The 26,740-nt window shown below is 38.1% G+C and overlaps 1 protein-coding gene across 17 annotated transcripts in view; it reads left to right on the top strand.

Annotated features, from left to right (window-relative positions):
* FAM184A (family with sequence similarity 184 member A) overlaps window positions 1–26,740 on the top strand; it is a 121,374-nt gene that overhangs the window by 55,136 nt on the left and 39,498 nt on the right. For all 17 annotated transcript variants that reach the window (XR_010116523.1, XM_055262744.2, XM_063620684.1 and 14 more), the window contains exons 3-9: window positions 745–880; window positions 3,639–3,820; window positions 6,820–7,017; window positions 11,442–11,564; window positions 16,275–16,436; window positions 19,331–19,452; window positions 19,907–20,057. Coding sequence is in view for 16 of the 17 variants with exons in the window: in XM_055262744.2 (XP_055118719.2) it covers window positions 745–880; window positions 3,639–3,820; window positions 6,820–7,017; window positions 11,442–11,564; window positions 16,275–16,436; window positions 19,331–19,452; window positions 19,907–20,057 (1,074 nt within the window). In the remaining variant the exon portion in view is untranslated. The remainder of the gene's footprint in view (window positions 1–744; window positions 881–3,638; window positions 3,821–6,819; window positions 7,018–11,441; window positions 11,565–16,274; window positions 16,437–19,330; window positions 19,453–19,906; window positions 20,058–26,740) is intronic.

Below are 26,740 nucleotides of genomic sequence, written 5' to 3'. Positions count from 1 at the left end.
TTTTTTTTTAAACTTTTCCTGCTTTTCCTTTGTGAAAAAAATCAATGACAGGATAATTTGTATTACCCTGTAGTTGTTATTTCAGAATTTCAGATATTAGGGGCCCAAAAAGACAAGCTTAAAACCTTATCTAATTATTGGCTATGCACAGTGGTACACACCTGTAATCCCAGCACTTTGGGGGGCCCAGGCAGGAGGATCGCTTCAGGCCAGGTGTTAGAAACCAGCCTGGGTGAGTGAGCTTAGCGAGATAATACCCTGTTTCTGGGGGGAAAATATTGCTAATTATTTACAAAAGGATTTTAATATTGGGCTTAAAGTTTAAATATATTTTTTTCTTTTCCTTTCATTAATAATGATTTGCCTGCTAGCTGATATTTAGACTTTGATCAAGAAATTGCTTGCTTTCTAAACCTGAATTTAATAGGGTTATTGCACAAGTCTGGGGGAAAAAAATGCCAGAAGTCCACAAGTTTTGTTTTGTTGGCTTAGAAAATTTCATAACCATGTTTTTAATATCTGTGCAACATTAGAATGGATTAGAAAGTGTGGAATAGCCTTTCCCGATTGGGTCATGTTTATGAAAATATCAAGTTATAAATCACCAATACTTACAGATTTAAAAATTGGTATATAGTTTAGTATGACTTCTGAATAAGAGAAAACTGACCCTTATAATTTAAATGAATTATTTAGCTTAGTATTATTCCTGCATTTTAACAATGGCTATTTAATCTTTCTTAGGTTCTTCAAAAACAGCTTGATGATGCCAAGGAGGGAGAAATGGCCCTATTAAGCAAGCACAAAAAAGTGGAAAGTGAGCTAGCAGCTGCCAGAGAACATTTACAACAGCAAGCTTCAGATCTTGTCCTCAAAGCTAGTATGTGTGACCACAGTTTTTGATGTAATGCTTAGCTAAAATCAACACTTAATTTTATCTTTTTGGAGACAGAGTCTTGCTCTGTCGCCCAGACTGGAGTGCAGTGGCGCAATCTCGGCTCATTGCAACCTCCGCCTCCTGGGTTCAAGCAATTCTCCTGCCTCAGCCTTCCGAGTAGCTGGGACTACAGGTGCACACCACCATGCTTGGCTAACTTTTTTGTATTTTTAGTAGAGATGGAGTTTCACCGTGTTGCCCAGGCTGGTCTCGAACTCCTGAGCTCAGGCAATCTCCCCCCACCTCGGTCTCCCAAAGTGCTGGGATTATAGGCATGAGCCACCACGCCCGGCCCCAACACTTAAATGTTAATTTAAGGTAGCATTTGTTTTTTCTTCTAACATTTTAAAACTATTTGGACTGTAAATATGTGAAAGGACTCAATATGTTACTAATTACTTATAAGATACACAAATATTTTTTATTTTTAGGTATATATTTTTATAGAAAACTTGAGAGTTTTCCATTGTGAGGAAAGATACCAATAGCAGGTAAAATACCAATAAATTAGTCACTAAAAGAAAGACGGGCTGGGCATGGTGGCTTACACCTAAAATCTCAGCACTTTGGGAGGCCAAGGTGGGCAGATCACTTGCGGCCAGAAGTTTGAGACCAGCCTGACCAACGTGGCGAAACCCCATCTCTACTAAAAATAACAAAAATTAGCTGAGCATGGTGGTGCACACTTGTAATTCCAGCTACTTAGGAGGCTGAGGCATGAGAATAACTTGAACCTGGTGGCAGAGGTTGCAGTGAGCCGAGATTGCGCCAGTGCACTTCAGCCTGAGCAACAGAGCAAGGCTGTATCAAAAAAAAAAAAAGAAAGAACGAAAAATGAAGCACACTTTTCAAGAGGTGTTGTCCTTTAAAAACATACGTTTTTATTTTATTTATTTTTTTGAGACAAGGTCTTGTTCTGTCACCTAGGCTGGAGTGCAGTGGCAGGAACACAACTCACTATAGCCTGGACTTCCTGGGCTCAAGTGATCCTCCCACTTCAGCTTCCTGAGTAGCTGGGACCACAGGCATGCGCCACCTTGGCTGGCTAATTTTTTAATTTTTTGTAAAGACGGGGTTTTGCCATGTTGCCTAGGGTGGTCTCAAACTCCTGGGCTCTAGCAGTCCTCCCACCTTGGCCTCCCAAAGTGCTGGGATTTCAGGTGTGAGCCACCATGCCAGCATTTATTTAGTTTTTAGAGATGGGATCTTGCTCTGTTGCTCAGGCTTGAGTGCAGTGGCCTGATCATAGCTCACTGCAGCCTGGGCTTAAGTAATCCTCTTGCCTTAGCCTTCCCAGTAGCTAGGACTCTAGGTATGCCACGGGCTAACTTTTTTAAAGATGAGGTCTCACTGAGAAAATACACATTTTAAAGTGCTCAAATTAGTTAAACTGTGTGTAAATTACAGCAGTTCATTTCTTAGGGCTTGTTACTAAGGTTCATTTTTACATACTAAAGCTGACTTGCCTATTTCTCAAGTGGCTGGTATGCTTTTTCACAACCATTACTGGAGGAGGTGGGTGACTTGTGTCAGTTCTGAAGTTATATTTCGTCTAAGTGTTTAGTGTGCCCAGGAAGGCTGTTTGAGCTGGTTCTTTGAGGATCTCATTTGATTTTGATTGGCTTATCAGTGAATCTCAGATTTTCCTTCCTCTAAATAGTTGTTTTTAATAACCTTTAGTGCACATTGGAATGACCTGAAGGGTTTGTGAAACTACAGATGCTGGGCCCCACCGTCAGAGTTTCTGATTCACTAGGTCTAGGGTGGGTCACATTTCTAACCAGAGTTCCCAGGTGATGCTGGTGATGCTGGTCCTGGGTACTTTGAGAACCTCTGCCTTAAACAATCCTTTCTATGAGACCTTTTTCTTCACTCACTTTTCATCTCTCTGTCTCTCTCCTCATTTTTCTCCACCTTCCCTGCTTTTTGCTGTCATTTAAAAGATTCTTTCTTAACCTTGCTGTCTTTATCTGTGTCTTAAACCACCTTAGTTGTTGGTTAGTTGGTTGTTTTTATTTGGAGACGAGGTCTCGCTATGTTGTAGGCCATAGTGCAGTGGCTGTTACAGGTGCAGTCATAGCTCACTGCAACCTTGAACTCCTGGGCTCAAACAATCCTCCCACCACAACCTCCCAAGTAGCTGGGGCTACAAGCTCCACATTAGGTCTTTATCCGGCCTCTTGCCTGAAACAAATTCAGTTTCAACCAAACTGCTATCTGCCATCTTTGTTTCCTACATACAAATTTCTTCCTTTTTATGTTAGAATTTGAAAATAAAGAAATTAGAAAAGAACAAATCACTCATTTTGGCGCCACAGTGTCAGTCAGTGCATCCTCTCCGTCCTTCTTTTATTCCCAGGAGACTTTCTTATGAAGCCCCAAGGAGTTGCGCCTACTTCAACTTGTTTAGCTTACAATCTTAAAAAAAAAAAAAAAACAAAAACAGTAAAACGGTACGAGGTGCAGGAAGCAACATTAATCATGTGAAGATGACGTTTTAATTTAAATTATTCCAGTGCACTAAGAAGTATTTTCATATAAATATTTCCATTTTATGTAGTGAAGAAACAAAAGGAAAATTTGTACATGTAGACCATTTATTTTACTTAAGTATAAAGTACAGTTGTGTTATTAAATATAAACTGTTTATCTCTGGTACAACTGATTTTTGAATTGAAGGGATTTTCTTTTTGGGGGATAGGTCATATTGGAATGCTTCAAGCAACTCAAATGACCCAAGAAGTTACAATTAAAGATTTAGAATCAGAAAAATCAAGAGCCAATGAGAGATTATCTCAACTTGAAGAGGAAAGAGCTTTTTTGCAAAGCAAAACCCAAAGTCTGGATGAAGAGCAAAAGCAACAGATTCTAGAACTGGAGAAGGTAAAAAGTAATGGACACTCCATTCCCTCTGAAAGAGTTCCGTTTTTCTCTTTTTCAGATTTGAAGTATTTAGAGTATTTCTTGCTACTCCCCAGTAACAATACATTTCCTATTTTAGTAGTTATTTTTGGTTCTAATTTTGAGGAAACGGGTATATAGCTAGACTATCCTGTGCTGTATGTATGTTCAAAATATGTGGGTAACAATCTATATAATATAAAAACTTAAGACATTTCAACCTATTTCAAGCCAGAAATTGAATAAACTCTTATTTCAGTGGAGTGTATACTTATAGTTAATCATTATTTGTTTTCTATTAATGAAATATATTACTGCATATCCATGTAGGAAATTTCTGTAGAACTGAAAATATGACAAGCTTCAAGCTCTGGAAATGTATACCAACATATTGAATTTCTAGTTTAACAAGTGAAACATCATTTATAGAGTAATTGCTGAATATATATTCCAGTTTTTCAGATGCCCACAATACCAAGTGGGAGTTTTGGACATCCTTTTCTTTCTCTTTCCCTCAACGTCTAAGTATTTTGACAATGTCTATTCTCTTTGCTTTTTACTTACTTCCATTCATTCCTTAACCTGGTGCAGTCCTCTCTGACCATCAGTCCACAGAATTTGCTTTTGCCTTAGCCCTCAGTGACGTCCTGATTGGTGGACTTGGTGGATCATATCTTACTGTGGTACTCACTACCCACTGATTTACAATCTCTCATCTCTTGGTATTTCACATTCTTTCACATTTTTCTCCTACCTCCTTGGCCTTGCAGTCTTCTTTGTGAACTTCCCTCCTCCATCTGTTCCCTTACCATTGATGTTTCCAGTATTTTCATCTCATTCTACACACTCATTCATTCCAGTAACATCAACTGTCACTTATTCAGTAATAGCTTCTAAATCTTTAGGTCCAGGCCAGACATTTTCTCTGAATTTAAGTCTTTTATCCTTTTCACTAGATAACTCCATTTATGTTTTTCACAAACATCAAGTTACCATGCCCAGAACTTTCTCCTCTCAAAAGTACTAAGTTTCTTTTACTCCTTATTTCAACCAATAGCACCACCGTCTGTCTAGTTGCTAAATCAAAAACCTGAAAGTCATTCTTGATTACTGTTTTCTTAACCCCTTTATCTGTTACAGAGTCCTGTTGGTTCTGCTTCCTTAATACATTTTTATTCCATCCTCCCCTGCTCATACCCATTTATAGATCTGAGGTTTAGGCACGTGTCATTGCTTGCCTGGATTATAGTCACAACTGCCTAGCAGCAATCTCTGATTTCAGTTGGCTCACCAGCCTGCTTCCAAGATGATTGTTTTTAAAAGTATATAATTTACTTAAACTTCAGTGATTTCTCAGTCCCTTCAGAAGAAAATTCAAAGTTCTTGGTGTAAAAGACCCCATCTCATTATTTTATTCCTGCCTACTTCTGAGCCCCATCTTTCACCACTTTATCACCTTGTATCCTGTATTCTATCTAGACTGCTTAGCTGCACAGACTTTCTGCCTCCCTAAACTTTCCTATCTGGTTAGCTACTTGCCATCTTTCCAATGCTGCACAACAATAGAAACGGTTATGAATGTAGGCTTTTGACAACAGACCTAGGCTTGACATTTTCTTATCATTAATTTCCACTGGGCTTGTAAGAATTAAATGAGAGAATGTCATCACCAGCTCAGATACTTTCTCTTCTGAAAAGCCTTCGCTGATATCTCTCTGTCTCTGTCTTTGTCTCTCTCTCTGAAACACACACGCACATGCACTTTCCCACCGCATCCAAGTTAGACATCCTTCTAATATACTCCCATAACACAGGATATACATCTGCATTAGTTCACTTCGCATTGCTGTAAGGGAATACCTGAGACTGGGTAATTTATGAAGAGAAGAGGGATATTTGGCTTGCAGTTCTGCGGTCCGTGCATGAAATGTAGTACTGGCATCTGCTTCTGGTGAGGCCTCAGAAAGCTTACAATCATGGTGGAAGGAGAAGGGAAGCCAGCATGTCACAGGACAAGAGAGGGAGCGAGAAAGAGGAAGGAGGTGCCAGCCTCCTTTAAACATCCAGATCTCACGTGAGCTCATTATTGCAAGGACAGCACCAAGCTATTCATATGGGATTTACCCCCATGATCCAGACACTTTAGTCACATCTCCAACATTGGAGGTCACATTTCAATATGAGATTTGGTGGGGACAAAAAAATCCAAACCTGTGTCAACATCCCTTTTTCATAGAACTTATAAAACTATATTGCCACAGTCTTTGTATTTTTTCATTATTAGAACTGTGAATGCCCAAAAGGTATGTAATTGGCATTCAAAATTGTATTGAGTGATATCCTTTGAGTGGGTTAACTGGTAAGCCATTTTGTGTACTATTTTGACATAAAAGGAAGCCTTTTACTCTTTTTTTTTATTTTTGAGACGGAGTCTTGCTCTTTCGCCCAGGCTGGAGTGCAGTGGCGCGATCTCGGCTCACTGCAAACTCTGCTTCCCGGGTTCACGCAATTCTCCTGCCTCAGCCTCCCAAGTAGCTGGGACTACAGGCACCCGCCACTGCGCCTGGCTAATTTTTTGTATTTTTAGTAGAGACGGGGTTTCACCGTGTTAGCCAGGATGGTCTCAATCTCCTGACCTTGTGATCCACCCGCCTCGGCCTCCCAAAAAGTGCTGGGATTTCAGGCGTGAGCCACCACACCCAGCCCAGCCCTTTACTCTTAAGCTTGCAGATGTATTAACTCACATTTGGTGTAGTATAATAATAGTCTATTTTATCTCTTGCTTTAAAATTTTTGATTTTGTGTGGGCTCCCCTTTCACTTTCTGAGAACACTAATGATTTATTCTCATGTTTCACAGTCTAGATCCCGTAGCACTCAGTTTATTCAAGCTTCCATATTTATAGGGTATTCAAATTACCCTAATAGCAATAATGAAAAAAGCAGGTGCCGATTATTGATCTTTGTCTGTTTTAATTTTAGAAAGTAAATGAAGCAAAGAGAACTCAGCAAGAATATTATGAAAGGGAACTTAAAAACCTGCAAAATAGATTGGAAGAGGAGGTGACTCAATTAAACGAGGCCCATTCTAAGACTTTAGAAGAATTAGCTTGGAAGCACCATATGGCAATCGAAGCTGTCCACAGTAATGCAATTAGGGATAAGAGAAAACTGCAAATGGTGAGTAAAAATTTAATTTATCATTGCACTGTAAATTGATGATATTTCTGTAATAGTCCAGTGTGACCTATATTGTAGAGCAATGATTTGCTGCATCTCTCTTTTTTTTTTTTTTTTTTTTTTCGAGACAGAGTCTCACTCTGTCTCTTAGGCTGGAGTGCAGCGCAGTGGCACAATCTCGGCTCATTGCAACCTCCGCCTCCCAGGTTGAAACAAGTCTCCTGCCTCAGCTTCCTGAGTAGCTGGGACTACAGGCGCACGCCACCACACCTGGCTAATTTTTGTATTTTTAGTACAGAAAGGGTTTCACCATGTTGGCCAGGCTGGTCTCAAACTCCTGACCTCAAGCGATCCTCCCGCCTCAGCCTCCCAAAATGCTGGAATTATAGGCATGAGCTACCGCACTTGGCTGATTTCCTTCATTTTGATGGCTGCTGTCTTGTAATCATTCTTGAAGTCACGATTCAAAGAGTAACATACCTGATAGTTCTTGATATGGGATATAGCTTATTGAATTGATACAAGACATTGCTACTTCATATAAGCCATAATAGAAACACTGTTTTTGTTCTTGTGCTGTCTCTTCATGAGACAATCTAATTAGGTGTGCTCTTCAGGAAGCCTCAACTAGTTGAAAGTACATATTCTCTCGTAGATAGTTTTCTTCTTTGAGAAAATGATTTATGTTTTATTTTGTTTGTTTCTTCCTCAATTAAGTATTCAGCTTGCTAATAGTAATATATGACAGACAGAATTGCAGAGTAGAAAAAGCAAAGTATCTGACAGACGTTGGCCTTACACTGAGCTCTTTGCTTATTAACTGTATTACTTTGGGCCCCAAAAGCTGTGCCTTAGGCTCCTCATCTGACAGAAGATATGATCCAACTTAAAATGTTCCTTTGAGGATTAAGTCAGATAAAGTGTTGAGTACCAAGCCATGTTCTAGCACATGATGATAAAAATTAGCTATTAGTACTTCTTACTATGTACCATATACTATAGTAATGTTTTGCATCTTTTAAAAAATTTAATTCTTATGACAGTTTGGTTTCTCTACTCATTTTACCGAAGAGGGGATGTGCTCAAGCACATGGAACTAGTAACACTCAGTCAGGCCTTGAACTCAGGTTCCAGATCTGTCAAACCCCAGACATCTAAATACCATCATGTCGGCATTTAGTAATAATGGTTGTTATATATTTCACTAATGGTACTTTACAGTTTACGAAGAGCTTTTTTATATATACCTTAATACTTACGACTTGGAGATTAAAGTCATTTTTATTATATAGATGGTAAAATAGGTTTAATAAACCTTGATGATTTTGTCAGAGCCACAGCACTATTAAGAAGAGATAGGATATGAGTTGAGATCTGCCTCAGTGTACTTTCCTTTTGTGACATGACTAGTTGGGAAAAATATTTAAGACCTAAACTTAATTTAAAATTCAAATAAAACTTCCTGTTAGAATGTTATTTCTTTCTGCCGGGCGCGGTGGCTCACACTTGTAATCCCAGCACTTTGGGAGGCCGAGGCGGGCGGATCACGAGGTCAGGAGATCGAGACCACGATGAAACCCCGTCTCTACTAAAAATACAAAAAAAAAATTAGCCGGGAGTGGTGACGGGCGCCTGTAGTCCCAGCTACTCGGAGAGGCTGAGGCAGGAGAATGGCGTGAACCCAGGAGGCGGAGCTTGCAGTGAGCCGAGATTGCACCACTGCACTCCAGCCTGGGCGACAGAGCAAGACTCTGTCTCAAAAAAAAAAGAATGTTATTTCTTTCTAAACTTACTACTATATATTTATGTAGCCAGAGACAAAAATTAATGACATGTTATTTCTCAAGACTCTGACTATAGTATTCTCTGTGCCAGGTCACTGTTCCAGGACCAGTTTGCACAGCATTAGTTATGTGAGGCATGTGCATGGTTAGCAATTCTGGGTGCCTGTATCACGTGTTCAGAGTTTTATAGAAAAGTGTTTCGTGGTACCTGCTTCTTCTGTACTCTCTTTCCTAGCTATCTTTTGGTATTATTTTTCATTTCTACATTCATTTTCACCTTAGCCACCTTCTTTCTTATTGGAATATTTAAATTGCATATGTCCTGCCTTTAGCCTTTGTTCCTCTCTATTAAGTTATAAGTGCTAGAATTAAGGCATCTTTCATCAATGTCATTTTTACCTCATTACTTTACTCCTCATTATCCCTTCACCTGATTAAATTTTAATTTTCTAGCACCTGCCTTAAGCTACTTAAATCTCTTTTTTTTTTTTTTTTTTTTTTGAGCCAGAGTTTTGCTGTCGCCCAGGCTGGAGTGCAGTGGCGCGATCTCGGCTCACTGCAGGCTCCGCCCCCCCGGGGTTCACGCCATTCTCCTGCCTCAGCCTCCCAAGTAGCTGGGACTACAGGCGCCTGCCACATCGCCCGGCTACTTTTTTGTATTTTTAGTAGAGATGGGGTTTCACTGTGTTAGCCAGGATGGTCTTGATCTCCTGACCTCGTGATCCACCCACCTCGGCCTCCCAAAGTGCTGGGATTACAGGCGTCAGCCACTGCGCCCGGCCTACTTAAATCTCTTAAAGTCTTTCTTTAAAACATGGTTGCCATAAGACAGATGACATGAAATTTCCTATATGTGAATATATTCACCACCCTATTGCAGCATTATTTCTACCCTTCTTTTTTTTATCAGAGTAACTTGTGTATCACTTGCTCTTTCTTCCACTCTTGCCTGTCTACCTCATGTCTGAACCTAAGCTGAAACCAGCTTCCTTCCAGAATAGTCTTCCTCTAGTGTAGATTCTCTCTTAAGGAACTTTTAGCTGAAGACGACTTCTCTTTTCTTATTATTCAGTTATCAAAAAGGATTGTACTGTCCATAACTGTAGTTGACCCACCACAACTGAGAGTGAATATACAGAGAACCCATGCAGAAAACTGTTAACATAGGAGGCTTGAGGCTACCATCCTTAGAAAGGCAAGTTGGCCCTTGGCTGGCATCTGGGAACTTGGATTTCTGGAGGGATGCTCCCCATTCCCTAATAAGAATGACTCACTGGGCTAAGCTGTGGCCTAACCACGCAGCCAGTGTGGTTTATGCTGAACACCTGCTTTCCTTCTGGGAATCTGGAATTTTGACATGTGGCAGGAAGATGGTACCTGTGTGATCAGTCACCGATAAAAAACCTGGGTACTAAGTCTCTCATGAGCTTTCCTAGTAGACAACATTTCACACAAGTTGTCACAGGTTGCTGGAGGTATTCAGCCTGTCTTGTATAAGAACAACATATCACACAAGTTGTCACAGGTTGCTGGAGGTATTCAGCCTGTCTTGTATAAGGACAACATTTCACACAAGTTGTCACAGGTGTCTGGAGGTATTAAGTGTGTCCTGTGTGAGAGGGCTTTTGGAAACTTTGTACCTGTGTCTAGTTTCCGGCAGACTTCACCCCATGTGCCTTCTTCCTTTGTGGTGTGTGCTTTGAGTCCTGTGCCGTAATCACAGCCATGAGTGTGACTATACCCGTGAATGTAAATCATCAAACTCGGATTTGTCTTGGGGTCTTCTGACACAGAACCCTATTTATTATTATTCTCATTTTACACTATAGAACTATTGAACTGCTTGTAACATACTGTGCTCCTTTGTCCCTTCATGGTGTGAAAAAGCCTTAGCACATGCTTTTTCCCGTGCCTAGAAAAGGTGATGTTCCCCTCCTGCTCCATCACCTTTTCTTCCTTCAAACCATACTTAGGAATTGCTTTCTCTCTAAAGGTTTCATTGCCAAGCTAGACGTTATTAGTTCCCCTTCCATATACTCCCGTACTCCCTATGCATGTCTAATTTAGTTAATATTCTTTAATTGCTTGATACCATGAGCTTATTAAGGGCAGGCTCCATATCTTATTGCCTTTGTTACCCAAGTGTTAAGTAGCGTGCCTGGCAAATAGTAAGTGATCTTCAGTAATTGTCAGTTTTACCAGTTTTGCTCTTTAATTTGCCTTCATTTTATACTTGCTCATTCTCTACTAAAGACTAGTAGACCACTGATTTGTAGAATGTTACTGGATTTCATTTTTTATGTAAACATAAAAGAATATGAGGGAAAAGAAGAATTTTGAATTCAAGAGGTAATTAGAATTTTTTATCTCACACTTTTCTGTTTTTGGACTTCAGCTTGATCTAGTCCAGTCACATGTTCTCACCATTTAAAAAAAGTACAACTACATTATAAATTAGTCAGAATGATAGAATCTAAGCCACTATGGGTGTCACTGTTAATTCAGGTATTGTTAATTAAGGGTAAGGCTAATTTGAAGAGCAAAGTTTCAAAATACAAAACAGAATAGTCTTTTTCTTGGAGTCTTCAAAGTATATAATACTTGCAATTTTGTTCATTTTTTAAAATTTCTTTTTCTAAGGAATTGGAAGAACAACATAACAAAGATAAACTAAACCTGGAAGAGGATAAAAATCAGCTTCAACAAGAGCTAGAAAACCTAAAGGAAGTACTGGAAGACAAGCTGAATACAGCCAATCAAGAGGCAAGAATTCTTTAGACCTGTTGCCTATGTTATAGATATTAATAATAATAACTTATTCTGGTGACATTGTATAGGTAGGTGAGTCTCAGTAAAGGTAACATATCTAGAATAAAAATAATTTAAAAACTTTAATTGGTGTTGAATTTTTCATGACACTCTGATTATGTTCCACCAGGTAAAATTTACTGTCAAAAACATTAAACTAAGGTGCTGTTGTGGGGAGAAGAAAAACAGAATATCACCACATAGGAAAAGAACAAAAGAGAGTTCTCTACCCTTTTGCCAAAAAAATAGCTTATTATTCTCTATACTGCCTCTTTTTCTACAATTTCAACAGAAACTGAGGATGGTAGCTAGAATCAATAGGCTTAATTTGAATTACAGTCTGTGACATTGCCCTTTTAAGACTAGATATAAATGAAAGAGGAGAAAAGAGGGAAGTTAGAGCTCTTCTTCAATCTCACATCAGCAAAGTTCCAGGTGGGTTAAGGATTGGAATATAGTATGAAAATCATGGATATGATTATAAATAAAATATGAAAACAAAAATGACAAAGCTGAGGACAAAGAAGGCTTTTTGAACATGGTATCAAAGTTATGAATTGAAACATGAAATATTTATACAGTTAAAGCTAAAACTTCTTTATATCAAAACACACCATAAGCAAAATTTAAAAAGAGGAAAAACTGGGAGAGATGAAGAGATTGACAAATTGACCAATGAAGAATTCATGTCTTTAACATTTTTAAGAGTATTTACAGAACAGTAAGAAAAATACAGACACCCAGATTATCTTTTTACAAGCTAAAAATGAGCATGAAAAAAATTTGTTTTGTATAATTTAAGAACTGGAAATGAAATCAATGAGATGCCATTCCATTACCATAAAATTAACAATGATTAAAAAAAATTGAGACCATGCAGTGTTAATAAGGGTAAAGAAATAAGCACTCAGAAACTGCTGATGGGGATACAAAATTGTATAATTTTCCTGGAAAGGGATTTATCAGCACATATGAAAGCCTTAAAGACAGGCATGTCCTTTAACTCAACAGTTGCATTTTTTTGTGTATTTAACCTAAGCAGATAATTATGGATTGTTGACAAAATTTCAGCACTGTTTATAGTAGAAGTAGTATAGAAAAACTTAAATTTTCTCAGAAGTCTGTCTGCCTAGAAGAAAGGGAGTCTTTTCCCAGTTCACACGTGTTTTTTTTGCTTCTCTTTCCATGTTCTGGGGCTGCTTCCACGCAAAGGGGTATTGCCTTTTTCCTGCTTAGAGGCACACATGGCCTAGCAGCTGCCTTGGTACAATACAAGGTCAAGAAAGTGAAGGCATTTAGGGTCCTTCTAGGAGTTAAATACCTTCATTCTGAGATGTTAAAGAGATTTTATTCTTAATTGCTAGTAAGTATATATGAAGTTTTTCTGTAATTGACTCATTCATTCATTTATTTAATAAATATGGAATGGCTATTAGATACCAAAGCACTGTTACACACTGGGGTTTCAGGGATGTCAGTCAGACATGGTCCCTACTACTGTGGACAGACAGACACAAAAACAAGTAAATACAAGTCTGATGCATATTGCAAAGGGTGGTAAGTAATTAACAAGGGCTTGTCAAAATAATAAATTTAGGAAAGCTTATGCAAACGCCCTGAGGCATGAGAAATTTCTAGGAATTGTAAGAATACCAGTGGTATTAGTCTGTTTCATGCTGCTGATAAAGACATACCCAACACTCAGCAATTTACAAAAGAAAGAGGTTTAATTGGACTCACAGTTCCACGTGGCTGGGGAGGCCTCACAATCGTGGTGGAAGACAAGGAGGAGCAAGTCACATCTTACATGGATGGCAGCAGGCAAAGAGAGAGCTTGTGCAGAGAAACTCCCATTTTTTAAAAACCATCAGATCTCATGAGTCTCATTCACTATCACAAGAACAGCGTGGGAAAGACCCACCCCATAATTCAGTCTCCTCCCACTGGGTTCCTCCCTCAACATATGGGAATTGTGGGAGTTACAATTCAAGATGAGATTTGGGTGGGGACACAGCCAAACCATATCACCAGAAAAAATGGAGTGTGATAGCGACTATAATAATTAATATGTATTTAGTGCTTATTGAGTCCCAGACTTTGTTTTATATAGCCTCTTCTTTATACTGTTCTCTCCTTTAATCCTCACAGCAACCCTGTGCAGTAGGTACCAGTTACTAAGGCATAGAAAAGTTAAAATAACTTGCCCAAGTCAGCACATAATAAGTAGGTAAAGCCAGAATTCCATTTCAGGTACTGTGCTTCCAGAACTCAATTCTTAACCCTACTCTTTCTCTCAATTAGTATATAAAGACCAAGAAGAAGGGATGCCATGCTGAGGCTGGAGATTTCAGCAGGGGCCATGCTGTGGAGGTCTTGTAAGCCCCATGAAAGATTTCAAAAGTTATCCTAAGGGCAGTGAAAAACATTTGAAAGATGATAAGTGCAAATATGTGGATGCTTGCGTGGTGGATGGGGCTTATGCTCATGTCCATATTTGTAATTTATAAAAAACTCACTCTGGTGTTGCAAGGAGAGTGAATTAGAGAAGAACAAATAGAGATAGATGGACATTTCAGGGAGGAGGTTTCTACTTACTGTATTCCCTCAGTTTGTACATTAATAAGGATAATCTGAGTATTGATTTATATTGCAAATGACAGAAATCCTAGCTCAAACTAGCCTAAAGAAAAAAAAATTTATTGACTCATGTGACTGTAAAGTCCAAGGATAATGTTAGCATCAGGCAAGACTAGATTCAGAACTGAAATTGTGACAATGGAACTCAGCTTTTCTTTTTCTCTTAAATTGGGTTTGTTCTCTGTGTTGACTTCATGCTTCAATCGTACATTCCCTGAGGTGTATGTGCAGCTGGCAAAAAACCTTTTCTAGGAGCTCCTTTTAAAGTCCTGAGATCACTGTGACTAGATAAGCTTGCCTGCCACTGACCCAATCCCCATACAAACAAAATGAGATGACCTTATTGGTTTATGCTTCAATGAAGCACTTCATTCTGGAGTTTAAGTTGAATGCTTACTAAGACCACATGGTCCAATAGAAAAGGCGAGTAGTTGCCCCAAATGCCATAAGGAGATTTTGTTATTGGGAGACAATAGGTGTTTTCCCCATGTATCCATTTTTATTGTATTTAAGAAAACAAACTGATCAGTTATGTTCAACACTTACTTGCTTTTTATATTTTATTACATTTAACTTTGCAGAAGTTTGAAGTTTTTGCCTATTTAAATATTCTATCTCTAATTAGATTTGTAATTGCCTTAATAGACCTTCTCTTTGAATTCTTTACATTGTTACTAGAACACTATTTTTTTTTCTTTTTCTTGAGGCAGAGTCTTGCTCTGTTGCCAGGCTGCAAGGCAGTGGCACAGTCTCGCTCACTGCAACCTCTGCCTCCCAGGTGCAAGCAATTCCCCTGCCTCAGCCTCTCAGGTAGCTGGGATTACAGTCGCACGCCACCATGCCTGGCTACTTTTTGTATTTTAGTAGAGACAGGGTTTTGCCATGTTGGCCAGGCTCTTCTTGAACTCCTGACCTCAGGTGATCAGCCTGCCTTGGCCTCCGAAAGTGCTGGGATTACAGGCATAAGCCACCGCGCCCAGCCCTAGAATACTATTCTTTATAATTTGTTTAATTGAAGAATTGTACCAAACTTTCAAGAAACAGGTAATTCTTTTGCTGTGAAAATATTTCAGAGCACAGAAAAGATGTGTAGCTCCCCTAATTATCTTATGAGATTAGCATTCCTTTAGAGACACCAACAAGATAAAATACTACCACCACCAGTATTGCAGAGCATATAACTGCATGGAGAGGGGACAGGAAGGCTGTGCACCTGGGGAGGGAATTGTGGGTCAGAGAAGGATTGATGGAGAATTTTTGCATTTTTTTTTGTGATGTCTATTTACAAGGAGAAATAGGTATTATTTTTAAATTACCAATTTTAACTTTTGTAGAAATTTCATAGGCTTGGCCATTTTGTAAGAATGGTGTTTTATAAGCATTGTCCTAAATAATTTGAAATATTTCATGTATGTATTTTAGTATTCATAACTTTATGGTAGGGATATGCTTAATCAGCAGTTGTCTATTAGCTCCTAATTTCAAGAGTGTATAAATTCAACTCTTAAAGATGTCATGAGAAATTTTGTATGGAAACACAGGAATCATAACTTACTCTAGTTTATAATACATTTACCAGCTTATCAATATTGACCTAAATTTATTCCCTTTGCAAATAGCAGGAGATATGGACTCAAATGAAATATGTGATTAAATTTTAAAGAATGGTTTTTAAGATATTTTTATCTAAAATTTTGTTTTACTCTTTTATATAATCTTTGCCTTGCTTCAGCATCTTATAGGTATTTTATTATATGGTGGAAGTAGGAATTCTCTTTGTTAAACAAAGGTATATCTATTCCTTTACATGGTTGTCATGAAAAAAGAAAATCTTAAATATGAAAGTCTTTTCAAAACACAACAGAAGAAAGCTGTCATGGTTATTTGAGTGCTTTTTCCAAATTAATCGGGAAATTATCCATTCAGTAAAATTACAACTAAATAAAAATCTTTAGGAAGAAATTGTAAGACTATTTTGCTATTCTCTTATAATGAAGTATATTAAAAGTACTCTTTATTTACTTACAGATTGGCCGCCTCCAAGATCTGGTAAGGAAAAGTGAACAAGGTCTTGGCTCTGCGGAAGGACTTATTGCTAGTCTTCAGGACTCCCAGGAAAGGCTTCAGAATGAGCTTGACTTGACTAAAGACAGCCTAAAGGAGACCAAGGATGCTCTATTAAATGTGGAGGTAATTTCATAATTCTACTGCAATCTAAACAGCAGCAAAATAAAAATATAATTTAGCCATTTGACCTAGAGCTATTTAAACAGCACGTTGTATATAATTAGTATATTAGTTCTTAGAACTACCATAACAAAGTACTACAAACTGGGGAATTTAAAACAACAGAAATTTATTCTCTCATAGCCCTGGAGGCTAGAAGTCCAACATCAAGGTGTTGGCACAGCTATGTTCCTTCCTAAACCCTAAGGGAAGATCCGTCCTTATATTTTCCAGCTTCTGGTAGCACCAGGCATTCCTTGGCATTCGGCAACATAATTTCCATCTCTGCCTATCTTTACATCTTAAAAGGATACCAGTCATATTGGAACAAGAGCTCACTCTACGTCAGTTTGACATCATCTTAATACATCTGTACTGACCGTATTTCCAGATAAAGTCACATTCTGAGGTATTGGGAGGGTAGGACTTCAGTATATCTTTTTGGGCACACAGTTCAACACATAACAATTAGAAAGTGCAATTCTTTTACTAGTAAGAGTTAGAACTCTCATATACAGCAACTAAGTCCTTCCCTGTGTCTGCAGATTTCAGAAAGACTCTGCCTTTTTTCTTCCACTCTTATGAAGCACTGCAAAGATTTAGGTTGCCTTAGATAGTAGAGAAAAAGAATCCATAAAACTGGGTGTATAATACCCAGGGAGTTCTTAATCTTTTCCTTCGGAGAGATGGTTTGGAGTATAGGCTCTGAAGTCAGGTTGGTTGTATGTAAATTCTGAATCCACCACATAGTGTGTAACTTTGGGCAAAGCCTCACCTTCCACATCTGCACAATGAAGGAGAGGTGGCGGGTAATAACACTCTTCACAGCACTATTGTAATAATTAAACGAGTTAAACCATTTACAGCACAGTGCTTAGCAAAATAGTAAACACTCAGTAAATACTGCCTTTTACTAATATTATTTCAAATTTTCTTTTTTAGTTTAGAATTGGTGACATTTCAAAAGCATATAAACAAGGACACTTTAGTGAATTTACTTTGTGTATGGGGCATACATAATTTATATTTTATCTATGGTATAATTATATTCTGTGTGCATTAAATATTTATCTTCCATTTTGAATTATGTGACAATAAATTACTTCATTTTCCTCAAATCTTCATTTACTTATGTTTACCTTTCTCCAGTGGCTGTGCGATATGACAGTGTTAATATGTAACAAGAAATAATTGGAATTTAGAGCCAGTATAATATACAACTTGATATATTTAGTTTCTGTGATGCCAAATATATTGACTATAATCTCGATGGTAGCATTCTGTGGTGTGAAGCTGAACTGGATAACCAAACTATTTTAAGAGATGTTTTTTCCATTGTCAACAAATAAAAGGAAAATGATATTTTAAGGTAATACAAATATATTTAAAAGTAGACAGTTGAAATATTTCTAATGAATGTTAATTGAATATAGGTTGTGTTTATATGGTATCATGGAAGTTCTCTCTCGCCTTGGTGCGCACCCAGTTCCTGACTTTAAGGTATTTTATCCTGGCTGCCTTTTCCCCGGCTGTCCTGGCACTGAGTATTGGGCTTACTGATTCAGTTTCATTTCTTTCAGGTCTTTTTTCATATTTACATTGTACTTCTGTCCAGTAGTAGAAAATAATAAACATTTTAAGCAAAACTCTATCAATTGTTCATTTTCTGTTCTGCTGGAGAATTTTAACTGAGAAAATATAGATGCTGCATCCTGGTTTACCACAACTCTGCGTAAGCTCCTTAAGAACAAGTGTTTTTTTGGTACCTCTTTTCCTCTAACCTATCCCAAAAATGTCTAATGATGTACTTTGCATTGAGGAAAAGAAATACGTTTTAATCAATCTACTCCATTTAATGTTGCCTTTGGCGGAAAATAAAAGAATTGCTAGAGGCAAAACACCTAGTGAAAAGAACAGTTGGCTAAGATGGCTGCCTTCAATTCTCAATACTTACTGCTTAGTAGCCAGGCCAACAATGTAGAATGGCAATTTCAACATTGGCTTGCTTTTTTCTTATTAATCTGGGTATACCCTTCAAAAACTGCCACACAACATGTCATTAGCAAGTGGGTGATCTAGAAAGGGTCACTGTGGTAACAGGAAGATAGACCATCATCTGCTCCTCTTCTGCCTTGTGCCCCAAGAGCAGCTGCTCTGCTGGCAGGGGCTGATGGTTGCCACTGTTGTCCAACCAGGTCACCTCTATCCCCAGGCTCCACAGAGCCACTTGATTCATGCTAATCTACAGGAATTGTGTATATATTGCAGCATATTACCATAACAATGAACACACGGACCACTAGTTTGAAGTTACATAATAAAAACAGTAGCCTAAATTCTGCATAATTATTTTTAAACACATGGACCACTAGTTTGACATCATAAAAACAGTAGCCTAAATTCTGCATCATTATTTTTGTCGTGTCAGGTACGGCTATATACTTAAGTTTTGATCAAGTAACATACTTTTGAATATGAGTATAAGTGAATTCGAATAACATATCTGTCTATGTAATGGGTGTACAGGTGAAGGTAATTGGATAATCAGTCTACCGTTAGATACCTAATATATGGAAAGTGTAATTAAGATGATTAATGCTGACTTTAAACTATTTAAATAATTTGTGATATAAGTCTTAATAAAATATAGTTTAGACAAGAACATGTAAAATAAAAAATTTGTTTTACATATTTTATTTTCAGAAAATCTTGAGTCATTTTCACAGATAGCATTATCAAGTATTGGGCTGTAAGAATTTAAAATTAAAAGTTTTAATACAAGCACTTTACTTATTTAAAATAACCAGCAGTGTTTGTTTTTGAAGTTTAGTCTTCATTAAAAAGTTTTTATTCTTCAGGGTGAGCTAGAACAAGAAAGGCAACAGCATGAAGAAACAATTGCTGCCATGAAAGAAGAAGAAAAGCTCAAAGTGGACAAAATGGCCCATGACTTAGAAATCAAGTGGACTGAAAATCTTAGGTACCTTTTTTGTTCTGTAATCTTACCAATAAAGACATACAAGAAAGTTTTTCTCATGTATGACTCATATTCTCCTATTGTTAAAGACATAGTAGCAGTATTTTAAATTAAAATTTCCTGTGATTAGAGACAGAGAAATTGGATTTATTTTCTGTTTGAATTCAGATTTACTTTTTGCATTTCCTTGAATATAAAACAGGCAGTAAACTAACCTAAAGTCAGAAGACTTATTTGTTCTGGTACCTATTCTGCTGTTAATAAATTGATAAATGAGTGATATTGGGGTAAGTTACCAATTTACTTTACAGCCCTTAAGTAAATAATCCGCTTTTCCTCAGCATCATAGACTTTTGAAGAGGACTAATTAAGCACTTTAAAAAACCTGTGGACTCTATTTATAGTCAGTGAAAGGAATAATTCTCTTTACAAAGTAAATGCGTTTGTTTTATTTTAGACAAGAGTGTTCTAAACTTCGTGAAGAGTTAAGGCTTCAACATGAAGAGGATAAGAAGTCAGCAATGTCTCAACTTTTGCAGTTGAAAGAGCGAGAGAAAAATGCAGCAAGAGATTCATGGCAGAAGAAAGTAGAAGATCTCTTAAACCAGGTAGTTAATAATCTGTACATGATGAAGGTTCATTTCCCTTGACATTCTCTAGCTAGGGAAATATTGTAAAACTCTGTTAATTCACTGAATTTTGTTATTTTTCATGGGACAAACTTAAAACTTTTAAAAATACATAAAACCAGGAAGATGTATTTATAAACTTATAAAACATTGTGCTAAATCATTGTTATATATGTAGTCTGAATACTGAGAAAAATTTATTATGATTTTTTAGTTTAATATTTGACCTGAATATATTTAAGATTTTAAATGGGAAAGTTACCTATGTTTTGAAAGTATAAAATCTTTTTTCCTGTCATTAGATACTGTTTGGGCAACAGAGGGTAGAATTTATTATATGTATCATGATTACCTAAAACCCTTACCAAAAATGAACAGCTTACTTTTCTCACCAATGGAGCATTGCCTGCTATCCTTCAAAATGCTTTAAGCCCCTTAGAGTATAACATAAACAAAAGGTGGTAATATTCCTAAATCTGTGTTCTTATGTTATGCTTGCTTATTTCCATAACATTTGTAACTGTAATTAAAAGAATTTGCACATTTTCACTCATTTACACAACTTTTAAATTTATTAATTCTTAGCATTCTTCTGCAGAGCAAGTCATTAAATAGGATTAACTGCATGAATCACCAGTTGATAAGCAAGTGCAGAACTTAGACGAGAAGCAGCACAATAATGTAGTTCCAGAAACCTACCATTATCTTTCTAATTGTGAGCATGATGAATTTCAAAAGAAACAGGATAGACTTTTTGTAAGATTATTTGTCACATAGCTACATACATGCAGTGTCTTTCAAGAATACTTGGGGCCTGCTAATTTGTGTCTGGTATCTCATAATTATAATGTTACTCTGAAAAGAGAGAATACATGTGTATGTTTACATTTGTATATATATGAGCTTTTGTCAGTCACTTGAAACTCAGACAAAAAAAAGAACAAGGAAACAACTTTTATTAGCATTTGGACACCACATTAGCATTGTTTATGATAGACTTATTTTACATTCCTTTTAGGGACCCACAAGGACAGATTTTACTGGGTAGAGTAGTACTGATCCCCTATCGTTAGACGAGTAGTAAGATTCTGCACCTAGAAAGATTAAATTACTTTGATTATTTAATAGAGATATATATTTTCAACCAGAAGGTATTGAACATAGACAGTTTTTGGCTGGGTTTGCACTGTAAAGTGGCCCACCACTTCTCCTGCCTATTTTCTATCAAATTGTTTTACTTGTTATTCCTTTAATCTCTTGTATTAATTTGTCAGATGTCATCCATACATCTCTGAATTTTGTTTTCTTCTTTTTTTACTTTGGGTGTCTATTTTGCAGCTCTTTCCCGAGAGGACCTAATGCTTTGCGTCTTGTGGTTCTATATATCATAAAATAATTTATTACATATTAGCTCCAGTTTTTGCCAGCTTTACAGAATTTCTAAATCAATTTTCAAAGCAGATTAACCATAAATATCAAGATAACTAGGAATTAATTGGTTCCAAAGGTAAAACTATTCTGTGATGCTCCGTGCCATCAGACCATTTCCAAGATTATAATATCTTCCTTTCTCCCCACTCCTAAATTGTTTAGGCACACGCATTGCCATAGAGAAACTGGCAGGTAGCTGTTGCACTCCAGGATTGTCTATGCCTGAAGAAAATTAAGAAAACAAGTGCACAAAAAGATGCCCCATTAAAGTAAAAATGGGTATGATGTTACCAAGGTTTCATCCTTTCTAGGCATATTAGATGACAAAAAAATTATAGTAGGACCAGTGGTTCTTTTTTTTTTTTTTTTTTTTTTTTTTTGAGGTGGAGTCTCGCTCTGTCGCCCAGGCTGGAGTGCAGTGATGCAATCTCGGCTCACTGCAAGCTCCGCGTCCTGGGTTCACGCCATTCTCCTGCCTCAGCCTCTCCGAGTAGCTGGGACTACAGGCACCCGCCACCACACCCGGCTAATTTTTTTGTATTTTTTTTTTTAGTAGAGACGGGGTTTCTCCGTGGTCTCGATCTCCTGACCTCGTGATCCACCCGCCTCCGCCTCCCACAGTGCTGGGATTACAAGCGTGAGCCACCGCGCCCAGCCCAGTGGTTCTTTTTAAATGGAATGTCGTTATGGACAAAACTTTCCTTCTTGGCTCTTTGGATCTTGTTCTTTGGACTCCTTTGGATGGATTTCTAAAGCCTGTGCTCTAAAGCCTGCTCTACTACCTTCTGCTTGCCTGCCCCTGCTGCTAAGCCCTGTTCCCCATAACCTCCACCCCCAGCCCTGCCCCTAGGACCCTTTCACTGCATCCACTCCTACTGGTCTCACTCATTTCCTTTAGCCCTCTCAAGGCCAGCAGCCTTCAGCACATAAGGGAAACAGACCTGGCTTGGGATTCGTGATATTAAAGGAGTAAGACTGAGGAATAGAATTGGAGTGGCTAGGGCTTAGGCAGAGACATGTACTATGAAAAAGTATCAGAGGATGTGTGTTTTTACATATTTTAACTATTTCTGAGTGAAAAACATGAGATTTTTATGCCTTAACATACCTGAATTTCATCCTATTTAAAGGAAAGGAGTGAAATAACTTGTCTTTCCTATGAATCTCTTGAGAGTTAAATTAGATGTAAGCCGGTCGTCGTGGCCTGCCTATCTAAAAACGAGCATTAAAAGCATCAAATTTTCATTTTACTTGAATCAGATGTTTTTCACTTCATGGAATTTTCCAAAAGCTATTATTTTCATTCTGTGCTACGATTCAGTCAATTTTGTATCTTTTAGTTTCCTTTTAATATTTCATTGTGTTCTCTCTTTCTGTCCAATGATTACACTGTAGTCCAAGGCTAATTATGCTTCTTGGATTAATCAGTGTATACATTTGAATTCTTTAAAGCAAAAAAAGCTACATTCTTATTCTTCAACTCTATCCAAGGAAAAGTGATTATATAGAGTTTTCTGTGATCGTATTTTCTATTTGTGATTTTAAAATGCCATCACTTGTTCCTTTCTTTCATCTTTTTTAAGGCAGATTTTATTTTGGGTCCAATATAATGATTTACTTATTCAGCCTTAAAGCATTGGACTGAAAAATTAAGGGAGATGCACAGACCATTGAGACACAGAACTGTGGAATTTTACAGTTTGAGTCTGACTCTCCATTTTGTAGATGTGAACTTTGAGACAAAGTCATTTAGCTGATTATAGCCCTGTATCTGACACAATGTTTACACTTCACAAATTTACAATCTAATAAGAGGATTTATATATAGGTACTTAAGATAAAAGTCACTGTGCAGTAGGTGACTTTAAAAATGATCCAAGCAGTTTGTACTGAGTAATGATGTGTTGGAGCTGGCGCCTACCAGCTCATCATAGTTAATTGTGTGCACCTCTCTTACCAGCACCACAGTGGGGGACATCATGTTGATGACTTGCAATCTCCCGTGGTAGTTGCATTTACATCACAGATATCAACAAATGCTACAAATCAGGTCATTGCTTTTCAGAGAGCTGGTAAACATTTACCAGCATACAACTGGTCAGGAGTATAAAGTCAAGAAACAGTGTAATATAGCCAGTGTGCTTGGGGAAGGTTTCATTGAGGAGGCCAGCTTTAGTGGGACTCATGAATAGGGCAAAGGATGAACATAGAGGAGTGACAAAAATACAAAGGTTTTTATTCACTTAGTAAACATTTTATTAAGCATGTGCATATTTCCCAGGCACTACGAGGAATACAGTAATAAGAAAAACAGGGTTGGGGGCAGTTTGGGTAGAGGTTATTGTGGAAAACCTTGACTTCCAAGCTTAGGAGTTTAAAGATTACTTGGTAAACTGAAATACTGTCAAAGGTTTGTGGAAAAGAGAATAACATGCTGAAAATTTTATTTTAGGAAGCTTAATATGACTTTTATATTGAAGTAAGAATGAAATAGAGACATTTCAATTTAAATATCTAAATTAAAGTGTTTGGAACTGAACTCTTGAATGGACACCATGTGCCACCAGCACCCCTCAACCTCAGCCAAACTGCTCTTTCTAGAACTAGTGTCCACTCACTGTTCACTGCTCAGCCATCTTGGACTTCTGTCTTGTACACCAGACACTAGTTATCAGCACTCCCCACTGCTCTACCTTCAAAATAGATCCAGGACCTGCCTACTTCTCCCTACTACCTCTACCACCATCTGATTCCAGGACACTTGTAGTTCTTTCCTGTACTGCAACTGTTACCTTGTTTCTACTCTTGCCCACCTACAGATTATTTTCTAACCAGCCAAAGTGAGGCTCTTAAAATATTAAGTTGGATTATGTTACTATCCTGTTTCAAGATGCCTGGTGACTTCCTACCACAATTAGAATACAGTCCACACTCATGCCATAGCCTGTAGTACGCTCATGATCTGGTCTCTGGCTGCATTGCCAACATCATCTCCTGTCACTCTCTCCCTTTCTTTTTTACAGCCGTACTGGATCCTTGCAGTTCTTGGAACACACACAACAAGCTGAACCCATCTTGGGGACTTTGCACCTACCAGTCCCTCCACATGGAACCCACTTTCTAGAGATCTGCACAGCTTTTCCCTTCACTTAATCAGTTATCTACTCAAATCTTAACTCCACAAAAAGAGCTTTCTTGACTTACTTTCTCTAAAATAGCACCATCATCATTCAGTAGCCCCCTATGCTTTGTTCTGCTTTGTATTCCTTCAGAACATTTACTTCTACACAGTATATATTGATTCTCTCACCTATTCACATGTAAGTTCCATGAGACCTGGACCTTTGTGGTATTGACTGGGGTATCCCCAGCACCTAAAACTGTGCCTGGCACATAGTAAGCACTTGGCAGTTGTTGAATAGAGTGAACAGAATGAGGCACAGAGACCAAAGACGTTTTCAGATACATGAAATACAAATAATTCTGCCCAATTAGGACCTGGATTAAGTTTATCTCACTGCAAGTGCAAGAGAAACTGTAAAAGGATAAATCATCTGCTTTGGTAGAAGAGAAGAAAATATTAAAGTTGACTTGGGTTTGAGCCAGTTGAAAAGGAAATCAGCATCTGAGACAAGGAAGTCAGGATGAGCTATTTATTTGGGGTGGGGTGCGGGTGGTTGGGGAGATGAGATGGTAAGTTTTCTCTTAGGTGTATTGATTTTACAATCATAGAGTAGTTTAGAATTTTTCATACTCAGTAGGAAAGGGCAATGACTAGACTAAGAAACAGCATTAAAATAAATGCTCTTGATCAAGAGCAATTGAAAAGCCAGTTTCAGTAAGGTTTGTTGTAAACTGCTTTCTGATTTTTAGACCAGTGCTATCCAATATGATAGTAAGTATCTTTTCTTTTTGCTCTTTTAAATATGGTTACTGAAAAACTTTAAATTATACACGTGGCTCGCATTCATGTTTCAGTTAAAACAGCACTGATGCAGACTATCTAGATCATGAAACTATTGACTAAATTTGGCATTAGAGCTCAGTACTCATTCTGCTATTCTTCTTTTTTTTTTTTTTTTTTTTTTTTTTCCTGAGATGGAGTCTTGCTCTGTCACCCAGGCTGAAGTGCAGTGGCACAATCTCAGCCCACTGTATCACTGCAACCTCCACCTCCTGGGTTGAAGCGATTCTCCAGCCTCAGCCTCCCAAGTAGCTGGGACTACAGGTGCGTGTCACTGCCTGGTTAATTTTCGTGTTTTTGGTAGAGACGAGGTTTCACCATGTTGGCCAGGCTGGTCTTGAACTCCTGACCTCAGGTGATCCACCTGCCTCGGCCTCCCAAAGTGCTGGGATTACAGGTGTGAGCCACTGCGCCTGGCTGCTATTCTTTTTCTTAGCTTTAAATTTTCTATTATGTTAGCAAGAAATGTATTCTGTCTCTTTTAATTTTTTTTTTTTTTTTTTTGAGATGGAGTTTCACTTAGTCACCCAGGCTGGAGTGCTGTGAGGTGATCTTGGCTCACTGCAACCTCTGGCTTATTTTTGTATTTTTAGTAGAGATAGGTTTTGCCATGTTGGCCAGGCTGGTTTTGAACTCCCAGCTTCAAGTGATCTGTCCACCTCTGCCTCCCAAAGTGCTGGGATTATAGGTGTGAGCCACCACGCCCAGCCGTACCACTACCTTTCAACTTTCAATGGAAGAATAGATAGAAGTAGATTCTGAGGTAGAGGGAATAGCAAGATACCTAGAATAATAATCTCTTCCTGCCTGGGTCTGGTGGCTCACACCTATAATCCCAGCACTTGGGAGGCCGAGGTGGGTGGATCACTTGAGGCCAGGAGTTCAAGACCAGCCTGGCCAACATAGAGAAACCCCGTCTCTACAAAAAATACAGAAAAAAAAAATTAGCCAGGCATGGTTGTGCACACGTGTAATTCCAGCTGCTTGGGAGGCTGAGGCATGAGAATGGCTTAAACTCAGGAGACAGAGGCTGCAGTGAGCCGAGATCACACCACTGCACTCCAGCCTGGGTGATGGAGTGAGATTCTGTCTCAAAAAAAAATCTCTTCATAAGATAACTCAGTCAGATTCCTTGACAGTTTCCCTGAGCAGTGACAGCAGATAGTGAAGCTGACCCTGAAGGCTCTGAGTCCTCTCTCTAGACGTCAGGAAAGCAGGAACCTATGTTGAATGTACATTCAGAGCCCTGGGGGAAAGAGATGGCTGG

The sequence above is a fragment of the Symphalangus syndactylus genome, chromosome 2 (genome assembly GCF_028878055.3).
Source record: "Symphalangus syndactylus isolate Jambi chromosome 2, NHGRI_mSymSyn1-v2.1_pri, whole genome shotgun sequence".
In the NCBI taxonomy this organism is placed as follows: Eukaryota; Metazoa; Chordata; class Mammalia; order Primates; family Hylobatidae; genus Symphalangus; species Symphalangus syndactylus.
The sequence above is the reverse complement of the archived record's forward strand: the minus strand, read 5'-3'. Positions and strand labels throughout refer to the sequence as shown.